The sequence below is a fragment of the Notamacropus eugenii genome, chromosome 3 (assembly GCF_028372415.1).
Source record: "Notamacropus eugenii isolate mMacEug1 chromosome 3, mMacEug1.pri_v2, whole genome shotgun sequence".
NCBI lineage: Eukaryota > Metazoa > Chordata > Mammalia > Diprotodontia > Macropodidae > Notamacropus > Notamacropus eugenii.
Window position 1 is genome coordinate 56,208,744 of NC_092874.1, and position 17,215 is coordinate 56,225,958.

The 17,215-nt window shown below is 36.5% G+C and overlaps 1 protein-coding gene across 1 annotated transcript in view; it reads right to left on the minus strand.

Moving 5' to 3' along the window:
* The window catches only part of ITGA8 (integrin subunit alpha 8), a 206,316-nt gene that overhangs the window by 32,609 nt on the left and 156,492 nt on the right, over positions 1-17,215 (minus strand). Inside the window, 2 exon segments of the mRNA XM_072651615.1 lie at positions 1,157-1,270; positions 6,423-6,551. Coding sequence (XP_072507716.1) covers positions 1,157-1,270; positions 6,423-6,551 — 243 coding nt within the window.

The window sequence follows — 17,215 nt, forward strand, 5'->3', positions numbered from 1 at the left end:
AAATTAAGCTAAAGGAGAACTTTGGCCAGATGCAAAAGATGTGACTCCTGGCAAAGGGAGCACCAAGACAATATTTACATGATTAAGTTCTATAGGGTCTTCCATCTGATCTTATATAGCATTTTGAACTAAGCCAAATAAAATATATTTCCATGGGGACATATAATTTAATTTACAATATGCATTCTTTTAAAAAGGCAGTTAAGAGTACACTGATCGAAGTAGTTGAAGAAACCTCAGAACAAACAGATGGTCAAATAATCATTTTTTTAAAGAAACATGACTTTTTTCAAAGGGAAATAGTTAGTTCTTAACACAAGAGGGAAACAAAATTATTAAATAGTCCATTCAATTTCTTGCTTAATTATTCACTGCTTCACAGATAATCCAAAGCAAGGAGTCAGCTTAAAGAGTCATAGATGCACTATAACTTCATTTCAATGTCATGCTTAAAGTCTACATGACTGAATATATTAAAGGTAAAACTACTTTATGTTAGGTCTTTTAGTGCTAGAATGATTGAATTCCTTTGGATAGAGACTAGGAAGGACTTGTCTTGTAGGGAATACCTTTTCAAAGTGAATAGTGTTATACCAGGTTTTGCATTTACCTTGAAATATGGTGCATGTGCAGTTCTAAGATGTAACACCACCTTAAATCCAATTATGCCCATGATGAGCTAGGGTCAGCTGACCTCAGCTGAATTCCTCAAATGAAATTTCTTTTAAAAATAGTTGTCTGCTTTGGTTTTGAAAAGCGAATCTACGCCTTAACTATTTGCAGCAATACAACCATCTAAAACAACTCTGAAGGACTTATGATGAAAAATGCTTTTCATCCCCAGAGAAAGAACTGATGGTGTCTGAATACTGATTGAAGCAGACTTTTTTTACTTTCTATACTTTTCTTGACTTTTGTTTTGTCTGTTCTCTTTCACAACATGACTACTTTAGATATGTTTTGTGTGACAACACATGTATAACCTATGTCAAATTGCTTGCCTTCTCAGTGCGGGTGGGGGTGAGAAGGGAAGAAGGGAAGGAATTTGGAACTCAAAGTTTTGAAAAACAAATGTTAAAGTTTTTTTGCATGTAACTGGGGGAAAATTAAGATTTTTAAAAAGCAAAAAAAAAAATTAATTTTGCACTTTCATTACCTGGAGAAAAGTTTGGGCCCATAAGCGTGCTCTGACTTTCAGGACTGCACTCTCACCTCCTTCTAATCGTCCAACCACACAAGAAATTCGCAGGCATTCAATGTTTGTGCAATTCTGTAACAAAGAGGTTTGGAGAGGTGCCTTATCGATTGCAGTAATAACACAGTTCAGCTTCAAAGTGGCAATTATTCACAATGTCTTATCCATGAATACCATTATTTAATGATAAACTAAGTCTTAATTTAGCAGAACCATGAAAGTTCTTTGTCCAACAAGAATCAGACACTTGAAGTATGAGATTCCAGCATGCCAAAGCTTCCACTAGACTTCTAAGATGGGGAATTATGGCACAATGTTGTGATTTTATTCCCTTGGCTTTTCCTTTTTTTTGTACCCATGGAATCTTCCTGGGTGTATGTCATGGTAATTTCAAGATGAGGTTTCACATTATTTCCTGCAGTAATAGACCATAGTCATGGTGAAAACTGCATTATCCTTTGCTCTTACTTTTTATGATGCCCAAAACAGTAGAGTATACTTGCTTTCGCTCTGTTCAGACTATAATGATAATGACGATGATTAAGAGATGAAAATAATAATAGCTATCTTTATATAGTATTTTAAGGTTTGAAAAGGGCTTTATAAATACTGTCTCATTTTATCCTTATGACAAACTTGGGAGTAAGGTGTTATTATTGGCCCCATTTTACAACTGAGGAAAATGAGAATGAGCAAGGTTAAGTGACTTGCTCAAGCTCACACAGATAACAAGGGTCTTAGGTTGGTTTTGAATTCAGGTCTTTCTGAATACTGAACTTAGATAGTTCAGTGCTCTGTCCACCGCCCCACCTAGATGAATGCAGGAATAAATAAAAAACACTTCCTATGTGCCTAGAGTCTCCTATTCTACTTGAATTTCCTTCATCTTTCATCTCAGTTCATTATTTTCAATATCCTTTATATGACCCTGGATCCTGTAAGTCTGATTCAAACCACTAAGGAAAGATTCATGATAAAAACTCATATTTATGTAGTTTCTTAAGGTTTATAGGACACTTTCTTCATCATGTCCCCCTGAAGTGGGTTATACAAAAATGATCATACCCATTACATTGGTGACAAAACTAAGACATGGGCAAGTCAGGTGACCTGCCTACCATGACACATGTAGGAAGCCTTAGGGATGAGAATGAAACTCAGATCCTCTAACCCAAGGCTATTGCTACCCCAGTCTGGTTCTTATGACTATTTTGTGATAGCACTAGTAGAGGTCTATAAATTAAGAAACATAATTTAGATAATTGAATGACTGGTACTTTGAAACCCACATGTCTCTGTGCATAAACTATTCTCTTTGATTATAAATCAGGTACTTTCATGGATTCCATTAAGGGCTCTACTGATTACATCAGAGTCACAAAGTATTGGGTAGTTTCCCCCCACCAAAAAAAAATCTAACAAATTGAATCCAGATCCTGAGGATGTTAAGTTTATGATAAGTATTCTTCATTGGATGGAGCATATATGTTCTTGAAAAGTTGCCTTTAGGATGAAATTTTGGAGGATGAATTACATTTTCCCTTTAGAATGTATTATTGAATAGTACTTACATTCTGTAGGGGGAAGATGAGAAGATGTTTTGAGTTATTAGTTTTCAAGTCAGCAAAATTTCACTTTAATGGAACTGATAAAACAAGGGAACCATTTTGGTGTATTCTCCCTTAAAGCTCATTGGGTAGCTCTGCAAAAGTAAGTGTTAAGGAACCAAAGTCTAGAAGGAATGCTGGCCTGGGAGTCAGGAGACTTATCCTAGCTCTGTCATGGCTTAGTGTACGATTTAAGTTTTGGGGTCTCCATTTCCTCATCTGTAAAATTAAAGAGTTGGACTAGATCAGTCACAACTTTTAGTCTGGTGAAATCTATGACTCTTCAGAATGTTTTTAAATGCATTAAATACATTGGATTAACAAAAAACCCCACTGATCTATTGAACCCTCTAAAAACCCTACAGATCTACTGAAATAGTAACAAAAATAGGAAGTAAATTCACAGACTCACTGGAAAAGTGATTGCTAAAGTCTCCACCAACTAATTCTACCGAAGTTTCATAGATGCTTTGTACTTCTAGTGGTAGTGGGGGAGGGTACTTGTACTGCATAGACATTTAGGTGCCAAGAGAATTTGATTGATAAACTTTTAATGATCAACACATATTAAATAGGTATTGATAACATACCTTAATTGAGAATGATAATAATATGTATTAATTTTCAAAAAAGCTTTAGGTTATGGATCAAATTTGACAGAAATTTATTAAGTGACATTTCTGATAAATGTCAGCTTCCCCAAGCCAACAGTGTAACATATAGTCATACGCTACCCTTGGGGAGGTTGGAAGAGCCATAAAACTGGCCATATTCTTTTCAATCTCTTACCCTGAATATGAAGGAAATATACCAGGAATGGCGAATGACTTTGTTCTCTTTTAGAGAGATGTAAGCTGTAAATGTTGTCTCTTTGGGGCAGTGCCTGATTTTAGAACGTCTCTGGCCCACTAAACCTTTGGTTCTCTGGTAGGAGTTGTGTAAAACAGACTATTCCAAAATTTTGTAAATTTTAGTCTAAAAATTACATTTTATTGTTATGGATAAACATTTCTTAATGCAAATTTGATATTATGACCCCCCCCCCCCCCAAACAGATGCTGGAATTCTTTCCTTTTAAATTCCTCATGAGAAAAGTGATTGAACAAATCTTGTTAACAAAACAAAAACCGTAGGAGGTTTTATTTAACTTTTGATTTCTGAATCAGCTTTGCATAATCACTCTTTAGCTAGAGTTATGTAGCAGTTTGACTTGAGGACAAAGATTGGGGAAAGTGATCTGTAATTTTGTAAACAGTAAGAACCAAAGAGATTCCAGAATGCTAATTAGTGCAATCAAATAATAATGTGGAAGCAGATGGTTGAATTTTTATGCTCTCTGCAACTTGTAAGTTTCAGGGTGGTTTGCAGAAGTAGAAAAACTTTTCCAACTGAAAAGTCAAAAAAGAAAATTGATGAAAGGAAATAATTTGATCTTGGAGTTGGAATTCAAATTTAGAACAACTTAGTTTTAGAAATGTTGCCTCTGAGCAAGGGAAATTGGGGCAAAGGAAAGGCAGAAATTCCAAAGTACATGGTATTTGCATTGGGGACCCGGAGTTGATAAACAGGTAGAACTTTCTGTGTATGGTTTCTGTCTAGAGGCTTGGTGTCTGGCTCCAAATACGGTCGCCATCAGTGGGAGGGGAAGTTGCTGTGTAAGGCCAAGGACATTATTCAGGGACCAGTTGCCAGTGAGAAGTTAGATAACAGTAGGGACTGAGGGTGCAAGAATAGTGATGAATGTTGACTTTGGAATGGACCCAATCCGACTGGACACACCAGAATCAATTATGATCTCTTTGCATCTTCCAGACTAGCTAGGATTTTCAAGGTCCATTCGGGTCTGAACTTGATCTCCTGTGGCTTGTCTTGGTCCTCAATTCTATCTATCCTCTGGCTTTGGCCAAAACTGAACCAACAGAGCTGGCCTCTGCAAGATTGAATAGAAAGGGAATTTTTTCTTTGGTACCTCCTGCTTATTTTCATTTTTTAGGACTCTGATCTTTCTTAGTTTTTTTTTAAACCTCTCTCTAACCAGTCTTTCTCAATTTGCTTTGCTGAATCCTATCTATGTTCCCAACTCTAGGTGTTATCCACAGTCATGTCCTGGAACTTCTATAACCTCTCTCTTAAGGCTTTGACTAGCTCCCATTGTTTTACTGATCATTTCTCTGCAGATGACTTCCAAATTTATATATGCCACTGGAATCGCTCAATTGAGGTCAAGTTCCATTTACCAAATGTCTATGTATATCTCCAATTAGATGAATTTTAGGACATCTTATGTCCTAAGTGTGTCAAAAAAAAAGAAATTGTTATCCTTTCTCCCAAACTTGTCCTTGCTCCTAACCACCCTCTTTTTATCATGGACACCATAACCTTCTCAGACACCTATATCTGCCATTTTAGAGCTAGCCTCAATCTTCACTTTCCCTCTACTGTTTCTCCAATCAGTTTCCAAATCTTGAGATTCTAACTTTCTGACATTTCTTGCATTTGTCCCCCTTCTCCTCACTTGCATGACTCCCACCCTAATTCAAGCCCTTACTATCTTATGGCTAGAATATTCCAATAGCCTCCTGATATCTCCTAATATAAGATAAGTATCTTTGTGCTTCCCCTCTCTAATCCATTGTTCAAAAACTGCCACAATGATCTTCCTAAAGCACAAATCTAATCTGTTTCCCCTCTGCTCAAGGAGCTTAAATGTCCCCCCATTGTCTTTAGGACAAAATATAATCTCCCCTTCTTCACATTGATAACCTTAACAATTTGGCTTCCTAGGCATATTTCACATTACTCCCTCTCATATATTTTACTTCATGGCGGCCAGGCAACGAATTGTGTTCATGGTTCCTGACATTCCATGTCCCTTCCCTGTGCCTTCAAATAGGCTAGTCCCCATTTCTGGAATAGATTTCCTCCTCAACTCTTCTATCTTAGGATCTTCAGTCCTCTTCAAGGCTCTGCTTAAGTGCCTATCAGAAGCTTTCTTCAACTCCCCTACATCTTAGAGGTCTCTCCTTCTCCAAATTATCTTGCTTTTACAAGATCATTCTTTAATATATTAATATAGAATAGATTGTAAAATGTACATTATGTAACATTATATATTTGTTTAATACAATAAAATATTTAACATGCCATTTCCTCAATAGAATATAAGCTTTTTGAGGGTGGAGATTGTTTTTCTTTCTCCTTTCTTTCTCTCTCTCTCTTTCTTTCTCTTTCTGCTTTCTTTCCTGCCTTTCTTTGTTTCTTTCTCTCCCTCTCTCTTTTTCTTTTGTCCCCAGGGTCTAATGTGGTTTCTAGAATCTTTATACATGTTTATTGAATTGTTGTCTTATAAAGAGGAAATCTCTAGGTTGCTAAAATGACTACTTTCTGTCCTCATTTCCATTAGGTTAAGTTGGCCACATACTTTTCCTTACGTAACTTCTCGGACAGGATTTACCTGAATGAGGCAAACACTTTCACACTGAGAAGACGCTTAGATTTTTCTCGTCATGCATTTCTAATGAATATATTAGGCACATCAGTGTACAGGAAGAAACTGAAAAGAAAAAACTCATGAAGTTCAAACCATGAAAACTGCCCTAAGTAGGTTTCAGTGAACTCACCAGTATTTTTGCCGGACTTTGTCTGTGAATCTCTACCACGGGGACGTGTCTCTTCCTGACAAGATGAGGAATGCTAGAATTACGCAGAAAGGCACTGAGGGCAGGAGTGTCCTCCTGGGGGGCTGCGGGCTGCAAAGAGAGAGAAGGAAAACAGTAATGATACTGTATATAGTTACACGAACCCTTGCTCCTTCTTGTTCTTGATGTATAGGCTGACTTAATATTTTTTCCAACTGAATAAGACTCCTACGAGGATTCCCTCTCAAATTCATCTTTCACACCACTGCCAGATTAATCTTCTTTATGTAGAGATCTGAACATGTCAGTTCATAGCTTAAAACTTGTCAGTGGCTCCCTACTACCCACATAATAGAATCCAGATTTCTTGGCCCATCATTCAAGGCCCTGTACAATCTGGTATCACATTGTTAATTTTCTGGTTTTATCTATACTTCTCATCTTCGTATAAGTTAATATAGATTAAGTGCTTTGCAAAGCTTAAACCACTCTATCAATGCTAATTATGACGATGATGAGAATGATGTATTTTTCTCATGGACAGGTAGGTGGTACAGTGCATAGAGCTCTGGGTCTGGAGTCAGGAAGACCTGAGTTCAAATCTGACCTCAGACACTTATTAGCTGTGTGATCCTGGGCAAGTCACTTAACCCTGTTTACCTCAGTTTCTCCATCTGCAAAATGAGTTGGAGAAGGAAATGGCAAATTACTCTAGTATCTTTGCCAAGAAAATCCCAAATTGGATCACAGAGAGTCAGACACAACTGCAGTGACTCAGCAACATTATTCTAACAACATGTATTCTAGTCAAACTGGACTATTTCCTGTTCCCCTTAAATTTCCCATGCTTTCTTGATCCTGACTTCATTTATCTCATTTTCTGTGCTTAAAGTGGTTTCTCTTTCTGTTCTATTTGACCCATTTCTCAAGTTCTAGATCAAATGTTACCACCTCCACTTACCCAAATTCAGACTCAGTCTAGATCCTTGCATGGCTCTTTGATGTATTTGACTCATGTCTGTTTTTATTTCACTTCTGTATCTAAATGCTGCACATTACCTACTAGATAACAAGCTCCATGAGAGGGGGAGCCCATCATTTAACTGGCATTTATTAAGTACGTACTATGTGCCAGAAACTGTGTTAAGAATGGGGGATGCAAAGAAAGGCAAAAGTAAAACAAAACCTAACACAAAGCCAGTCCTTGCTCACAAGGAACTCACAGTCTGCTTAGTCTAGTGTTCTTCATACAGTAGGTACTCAATAAATTACTGATTCCAGCTGAGTTCTGGAGCAGCAACATCATGATAATATGAAAGCTTAGTGAATACTAGGCCAGGGTCCAAGTTCATTTTCCCATATCTATTAGCACTTAACACAGTGTTCTGCATACCATATATGCTTAGTAAATATCTATAAAGTATTTCCTTATTGAATGAATGAATTAATAAACTGTATGGGTAAAGAAGGAATCTTCCCATTATCCAATGAAAATAAGTTCTCATATGTTGGGAGGCCTTCATTTTGACAAGGTACCCTTTGTAATATGTACTTTAAGCCAAAGTAATTATCCCCAGAAGCACTAAAGTAAAAGATGAGTGGAATATCTGGGGCTAGAATAACCCCTCTTTGGCTACTCTCTCCTCCCCCACTCCCTTAGTGTAGATCAGGAAGCTTCTTGTCAAAGTGTGATGAAAATCATTTGGCTTTGGAGGGACGGCTCTATGTTATATAACGGTGGGTGGTAGCATTCTGAGTGCTAACACTCATTGGGTGTAGGGGCTGCAGTAGATAGCAGCTGAGGTTCCTTCCAGCTCTGGGAGTCTGGGATTCTGAGCTACCTTCTGATCTGGCTGCAGAAAACACAGACTGTTCAGAAACCACTGACTGGGGGCAGGGGCCTCTTTGCTGTTATACAGGATAGACGCATTCCTTTGATAAAAAATCCCCCTAGGAAGGAGCCCAGTTTAGTGTATCAGCAGTAATAAGGCAATACTCCTGGGTGGGGCTCATTTTCACCACTGCTTGTGCTCTAGAATTTGTGATTTTACTTTGGTCTCTATACAAAGGACTTCTTATTTCCGGACAGATGTTTTGGAATTTCAAAAAAAAATAACCCATCTTTCACCATGCCCCATTCACATTTACTGCTATTATTATGTAGTGTATAATAATAAAATTCACAAAAGATTAGCATCTAGAAACTTGGGGTGTGTGTGTTGCCTTTTACGTATTCCTCCTTTTTTTTTTTTATCAGGGAAAAGTAGCCCTGTGGGGTTCTCTTCTCTGAGGAACTAAAAATAACAGAAGTGGAATATGGGGTCATGGATAGAGTGCTAGACTTTGAACCTGGAAGATCTAGGTTTTAGTCTGTTTCAGCCCATCAGGTACCTCTACTGCCCTAAAGTGATCTGAAACTTTAAATCTTTAGAGCACCAGGAATATCTGAGTTCAACTCAAACATTCACTAGCTATGTGACCCTGGGCAAAATTTCTGTCTCCCTCAGTTTCCTCATCCACAAAATTGGAATGATGATAGCATCTCCCTCGCAGGGTGTTTGGAAGCATTAAATGAAGTATTACATAGAAAGTGTTTTGCAAACCCTAATTATTACAAGAAATTACGTCAAAATAAGCAACATTAGCTCTGAAAAACTTCTTAAAGAAGTTTACTTATTATTTGCAGACTGCTTTCTAGATCAGAAATTCTTAACCACTTTTGTGTCATGGATCTTTTTGGCAATCTATTGAAGCCTATGGTTCCCTTCTCAGAGTAATGCTTTTAAATGCATAAAATAATGCAGAGGATTGCCAAGGAGGATTTCCATTGAAATATAGTTATCAAATTAAAAAATATGAGTCATGGATCCCAGTTTATGAACTCTTATTCTTAAGCTTAATCATTGGATTTTTCCCCCCTAATGATTCCCCCTACTAATTACCTACTACTATTTTTCAATCTAAAATCATTAGCAGAGTGAATGGAAGACTCTTAAACAAACCTGCTCAACGCACCCAATAGCATAGCCCATCTAGGTAAAGACGGTGTTTAGCTTGATCATTAGGACAGAAGCTGGCAATCGGAAGCAAAATCAAATCCTTTAGAATAGAAATGTAAATTGCTCCTCTCTACAGTAGGAAGTAATTAGTTAGTCACTGGTAAATGTACTTCTTTTTCTATGTGTCACTCTAAATTTGGTCACCAACAGGAGTTTTCTATTTTCATCAATACATTCAGGTGTAAATTCAAAATGATGAATTAAAAGGAAGATCCAATGTACTTGAAAATGCAACTTTTGAAGAATTCTTTACAAGGTTTTGTAAAATATGATAAAAAACACTGGAAATACAATGAAAAGTAATGCCTATCATCTTCTGCACATATTTAACTTTTATTTTTTTGGCTTGTAGGTATTACTAGTGCATACCAGAGAAGCTGAGAGATGCTTATGTATCCCTTCATCTGTAATCAAGTTAATGTGGAAAAAGGACCAGGGGCTCAGTCTACTATATAATTTTCTTTTTTAAAGACAGAAATGCTTAGAACAATAAAAAGAAAACTTTTCCCCCTGAAATTTCTTTTTAATGATAGTTGAAGAAGCCAGTTCAACCCACTAGAGATTTCTAGAGAATATAATTCTCAAAATTTAAATGTTTTCCTAACTTTATTTTGCTTTGTCTGTATTTTAGAATTTTGTTTCTATGCTGAAGTGTAATCAAAAGTAGGAAACCTGAAAACTGCCCTCAATACCAAAAAAAAAAAAAAAAAGAGGCAAAACAACAGAACCACTGCCACAGTGAATGTATCATTTTCTTAAAAACTTGTCTATAGTTGTGATGAAAGCACAAAATTTCTTGGAACTGAATCCAAAAAGATATCTATGATGGAAGGTGAATGAAATTTCTATTGTCATGATACTTTCTATTACAGAATATATTAGAGAGAGAATATGAATTATTAGGAAAGGACAAACAAAAGACTAGAATATGGAGGTCTGATTGCATGAAATATTAAGATATTGATAAGGGACAGTATGGAGGGAGGATTGTGCATTCTGTGGCAAGCAATAATTGTCACCAAAGAATCACAAATAGAAAATATTTAAAGCTGCTCATCAGTCTCTCAACAAAACCACATGAATTACTGAGTGATTGGTCTTTCTTTTTAAGGCTGAAAAAATAAAGAAAAATAAAGTAAAGTAACTTGGAAAGACTTAAGGACTCTGGACAATGAAATGTCCAGAGCATACGACCTACCTCTGGACAGTGAAGTGAGAGACTCAAGGTGCAGAAGAAGACATGCATGTCTGGATATGGCAAATGTGTGGATTTGTTTTTCTCACCAATGCTTATTTGTTATAAGCATATATATGTGTGTATATGTGTATATATATATATATAATACACACATACACATGTGTGTTTTTTGTATTTGGGGGTGAAGTTTTGTACGGGATTACGAAATATAAGAAGAAAGCAAAGAGATCATTGGAGTATTTTTTAAATGCCTAGATGAGAAGAGAAAAATGTTCAGAAGGAAGTACAGATAGACAGGACAATTTTGAAAGTAACACATCGAATTTATTATGTATATATATATATTTAAAGAAAAATATTCAAAATAGAGATGAACAGTTTCTCTTCTCTTTCCTGTTTTAGACACTAAATGTTTTTGTTTTGGTGCTAAGTTTGAAGTTAAAGTTAAAAAAAGTTAAAAAAGTTAAAAAAAGTTAAAGTTAAAAAGTTAAAGTTAAGAAAAAAAAGATCATGCCAAAGGGGTGTGAGCATTGTCAGGGCACTACAGCATATTTTAGAAGCAGAAGGCTGCCTTATAGGCACTTTGAAAACGAGGTATTTCCCATTGATATACCAAGATCACCCAGGGTTCCTTGGAAGATATTACCACCACCAACAAAACCTTATTCAATAACCCTCTGAGAATAACAATCTGTAGATGGTGAGGTTCTTCAGATGTTCCTGTTTGTAGATGGCACTGGATTTAGAGCTTCCTGGGAAGAGATCTATTATCCCTCAGAAGAGTTTGATGGGTCTCTTCACATAGGAAATACCAAGTAGATGAAGAATGTCTTTTGCCCAGATTTCAATATACATTTGAATGGATATGCTATAGAGTTTGTCCACTGCATATCTGCCACAGACAGTATAGATGGGATAAGCTTGGAGTTAAAAAAGGAATATTTTAAAATTACAAATCTTTTTCGCTGACTGCAAATTTCCAGTGAAAGCAAAGATCCACATTTTCAATACTATCATTTTCATAGTGTTTCTACGTCAGGGGAATATGGAATGCCACTGCCCTCAAAGAATGACGATGTACATTACACACAGGATGTAGATATAAACAAGTTGTAGCATATAACCAATGCGGAATTCTCAAGGAGTAAAGGATGTCATCAAGGAATTATATGAGAGAAAGAGATGAGCTAGCCATATGGTTAGAGTAAGGGATAACAGGTGGATGGCTGGAATGTTCTCTTACTACACTCTACATATCAGGGAAAATTGAGATAATATCCTCTATCATTGGGCAGATCCTCTGTGATGAACTATTAGGAGAACATGTATAAAAGACACATAGGAAGGGCAAGCATAGATTGGATGGATCTGTTTGAGCAATTGAGAATACAGCATAGTAAAAAAAAACCCTAATTTCTGGCATCAAAAATTAAAAAGGGAAAATTAAGGAAATTATTATAAATTATTTTGCCTAATTACAGTCCAGTAAATCTGATAATTTGAATGAAATGGATGAATATGTAAAAAGCATAATATAGCCAGATTAACATTATTATAAGAAACAGAGACTCTAAATTACCCAACATTAGAAAAGTAAATTGAACAAGTCATAAATGAACTTTCTGCCAAGGCTGTTACAGATATTAAAAAACCCCAGAAATCCATATGAGTAAAACAGCTACTGGTAAAGTAACTATCAGAGAATAAGTAGTATTCACAAGCATGAGTCAAATCAGTACAAATTTTCTTATTCCTTCAAGGTCTTCCTCAAAGTTGTTGAAAGTCATTTGTGAGAAAGTAAGAAGGATCAATAGAAGACTATTAGGCAAGCTATTGGTAGACTTGCAACTACCAAGGGATCATCCATCATCTTAATATACAGGAGAGACCCTTTGCTTGAGGAGAGTTTTAAGACTGTATTTTGTCCTGCAAAATCGAATGTCTCTTGTTGATTTTTGGCTGAGGTAATGAACAAGCAAAAAACATAATGGGATCACATATTTTCTATGCCTTTCAGTCAGTTATGGGAGTGGGAAAATGTGTTCTGTTGTAGAAAATCATCCAAGAAAGTCTACTTGTTACCTTTTCATATTTTCATCAGCAGTACCTTTAATGTATTCATAGAATGTTTTTATAATCACTTTATAGAGAAAGCAGGTATTTGGATGGATAGTGATTTATTTACAAAATGTGATCTCCTGCCACTGTGTGTTCACAAAGACAGATCCTTATGCCTGGAATGTACTTGCTTCTTCCTAATCTTAAAGTTGCTGAATCCCAGAATCCTTGTCTTCAAGGATCCTCTTGGGTGCCTTCTTCTTCCTACAGCCTTCCCAGACTTGTTCCCTGAACTCCTTCCACAGGTTGTTACTGCTTTTTCTCTTCTCAAATGATGCTGCATTATACTTATATACAGGTTACAATACTCCTCTTCTGCCTCCCTACAGTATGTGAGCCCCTTGAGGGCAGATTGTTTAATTTCTCCTTGGATTTCCAGGAATAATAGGACCTTGCACCTAGTAGGTGCTTAATACCTATTTTATTGAACTGAATCCCATAGTCATCTATAAAGATAATAAATCATCATAGAGATGTCAACAATTTGTTCTATTCCATCTTGATGTATTATTCTATTCCTATTTTCACCTATCAATGTTCTTGAGATGATCTGACTTAGTACAGTTTCATGCCAAACTTTATTCAGGCTCATTTTCACTTCTACTGTTTTTCCACAATTACATGAAACAATGCCATTGGTCATTGCCTCGCACCCTCTGTAATGCTTGGCAAATGAATTTGCATTGTAAACTGGTGTTTATTTTTGGCAGCGACGTTTTATTTTGGCAATCACAATCACTAGATTTTTAAAAATCAGTTTCCATTTGTTTTTCTAAGTAAAATGCTTGTTTAACTAAGGCAGAATTATCTATATACATAAGTTGCACAGAGAGTCTTCTTTTTCTTCTTTCTTTGTATTTGATTTTGACCCTGACCTTGGTTCTATGTAGTTGATGACCTAATTATATACAAACAAGTCACTGTTGGAATGATGGTGAGGTTGGTAGTCATTGATTTCTTCTTATAATGTGCTCAATTTCTTTTTATGAAAAAAGTTTGTTTTGGTGACTTTCACATGCAAAACCATCTGGCCATCTTCTTCTAGGAAGTGTTCAGAATATAGGCTTTGAGAGTCTTTCCTTTCTTAAGCCTAACCTGTATTTGCAGACACAGACTGCTGCCCTCCTTTATGACCATTTTTACATTTTTTAAATCAAGTATCAAAGCAACCAGGTAGTACATTTGATAGACTTATCTTCCTGAGCTCAAAGTCAGACTCAAACACTTACTAGCTGTGTGACACTGGGCAAGCCACTTACCCCTGTATATAAAATGATTTGGAGAAAGACATATCAAACCATCCCAATATCTTTTCCAAGTAAACCCAAAATGGGATCAGGAAGAGTAGAAAATGGCTGAAACAGCTAAATTCAATGAAGCAAGTATCAAAGTGTATAATGACTTGATTTAGAAGATCTCATCATGTACTTTATAAATTTTTTTTGCTTCTTCAAATGCTTGTAACAGATGTCACTATATAAACAACAATTTCTTCATGGTGCAATGTTTGTCTATCATTAACCCAGTTTTTGTTGGCTTGTTTGCTTTTGGTTTTGCTTTGGGGATCAGGAAAAAAGCCAATTCTGCTAACTTTGGCCTCAGTTTACTCAGCTGTAAAATAAAGGAGCTGTACTAGATGGATCTTGGAGGTCCCTTCCGGCTCTAGATCAATTGCCTGTGGTGCTATAAACTCCTTTCTTTAATTGTCTTTCTAAAGAGAATCTGTAAACTTCTTTCATTTGGCTGTCAATTTTTTATAGCTTCTGGCTCCTTGAACACATACACACATCTATTCAATATTCAATACAGATGTGGGTTATGTTAGTCTACTAATATGTTATAGATGGTCTCTTCCATTGCCAAGCCACCACTTCTGCAGGAGCAGAAAGGGGGCTGCTAATGAATGAGACCCAGTTTATGCCCTATTATTCATTTCATTAGTCCTCTTGGCCAAAGAATTCATCTCCTAGTGGCCAACCTTATGGAAGAAAGCCTCCATGCAACCAGGCTGTCCTTTGGAGAGCAGATACAGTCAATCACTAACATTGTAAAGCTTTTCTGGAATGGTAGAACCGGCCAAAAAAGTGCTATCTTCTGCCAGAGCCTTAAAGAATCCAAGATCAGCTCCACAAAATGAGGGCTCAGAGGAGGACTTTGGGGATCAGTAGTGTCATTAAGTACGCCCTGTGGTAAAGTTTTTCCTATGATGAGGGTCTCTAGATTCTCTTTCTTATAAATGCCATTCTGTTGATTGCATGAAGCCCTAAAACTTTAAGGGCTCCCTAAATGAGATTTAATCATTCCAAAGAGATCAGTCTGGCAATCCACACAGACAAAACCAGGTGGATGAAAAATCCCTATTGTTCAGAGTGTGCCATGACATTGTGCGGGAAGCCTACTGAAGTTGTCATTAATAGTCACATCTCATACAGGCACTGCCAATGAACAATGAGGTGAACTGAGAATTGAATAGGAGGAGAACAGATTAGATTACATTTGGGAAAATGCTCAACACTGTCAACAATCCCAAGTTGCTTCTTCTTATAAAAGGTCATCTTTTAAAATACCAATATTCTCTCAGTGATTCCATATGGCTGTAAATAATGGAATCTGATGATTTCAGAAGAATTGAAATTGCCAACGAGCAAAAGGGTACTGGAAAGATGCATCATGGGTATAAGTTACAGAATGTTGCAAGAAATGATCTACAAAACACGCAGCAAGAATAGTCATTGGCTATAGATGACTATAAAAAGAGATGGGGTGGTAATGGAGTGAACTGGGCACAACCTAGGGCCACATGCTACCCTGGTATCCATAAAATATCATCAAATCTGAGGAAGAACATGTTTGCTAATATCCTCTATGGAGGTTTGAATGGGAGAGATGGCAATAAATCAGATAGCATGAGAAGCTATGCACAGGATAAGCTCTTCTTGATTTACCTAGTTTTCAGTAGCTTTCTTCCTCCTCAAATCACTTTGTAATTATCAATGTACAGATTGTACCCTGCCCCATGCCCCAGGGGAATATAAATTCCTTGATGGCAGGAACTTTCTGTCTTTGCATCTCTAGTACCTAAGAATACATAATAAGTGTATATATATGTATATATATATATATATAATATTATATAAGTTTATATAATATATAATAAGCTCTTAGGAAGTGTCAGAATTGAACTGATTTGACTACATTGTAATCAGTGACGTGTAAAGTATGCACATCAATGAAATCACAAATTGAATAAAGTACTGAAATATATCTTCAAGAAAAATTATGCTTCTCAGTATGGGATATGTGGACTTGTGCCTCTCCCATCCATATTTATAATCATTCGCAAGGCAGCACAGAATAATGGAAAAGGAGCTAGATTGGGAAACAGGAAGATATGGGTTCAACTCCAACCTCAGACACTTACCTGCTCTATGGTACCAGGAAAGTCACTTAACAGCTCTGCGCCTCAGTTTCCTCATACAAAAAATGAGGGAGGCAGACTCCGTAGTCTCTAAGGTCTCTTTCAGCTCTAACTCTATATTCATAGGTTTCATTAGCCCTCTACAGGGATTGGTCTTGCTTAAGAGGATCTTCTTTCAGGAATCCATCATTGGTCAAATTCTACATTCCCCTGTTTTCTTTTTCTTAGTTGAGTCACTTACAGAGAATTTTAACTCAGGATGTTTTTCTCTTGGAATATTTGGGGCAGAGATTTGACTGTGTGATCATAACAAGGGTTAAATTCTGGCTCACCATTCCTCTTCTTGTTTACAAAGTGTCACTTTTCATATCCTTTTTTCTCCTGCATCTCATTCTTTGCTGTTTAGTATCTCTCTTTCCAAACTCTCCATTTTTCTCTTTTCTGTTTCTTAATAGGGCTATATTTTTCTAATATCTTCTTGCTTAAAATTCTCAACATGTTTGAATGACTCCTGAAAACTAAGACTGAAGGACAACCCAAATGAAAACACACAGTATTTGGAGAGGGTTCTTTTTTTTTTTTAGACCAATTTAGCCTATTTTGAGATATAGTTGACTTAATGCTAAGATTTTTATGCCAAGAAGGCTCTAAAGCTAATTGGATTTAATAAATTGGCCTTAACACTGTAGATAATGGAACATTTACAAAAGTCTAAGAGCAGAATATGAAGACCTCCTCTCATCAAGTCCTTTAATCTTGGCCTCAACTGCATTTGTAAGGAAGTTTGCTCACTATGCCAGGTTTGGAAAACATAACTCAACCAAACAAAACCAGGAGCCTAACAAGAGGAATGAAAGAAAAATTAAATAGCAGTGAAATGGAATATTTCATGGGAGGACACCATGAAAACAGGAGTAGGATACACCTGAGGCAAGGTCATTAGCGCCTCCGGGTGTTGCTACTGTCACTTCTGTCTGCCATC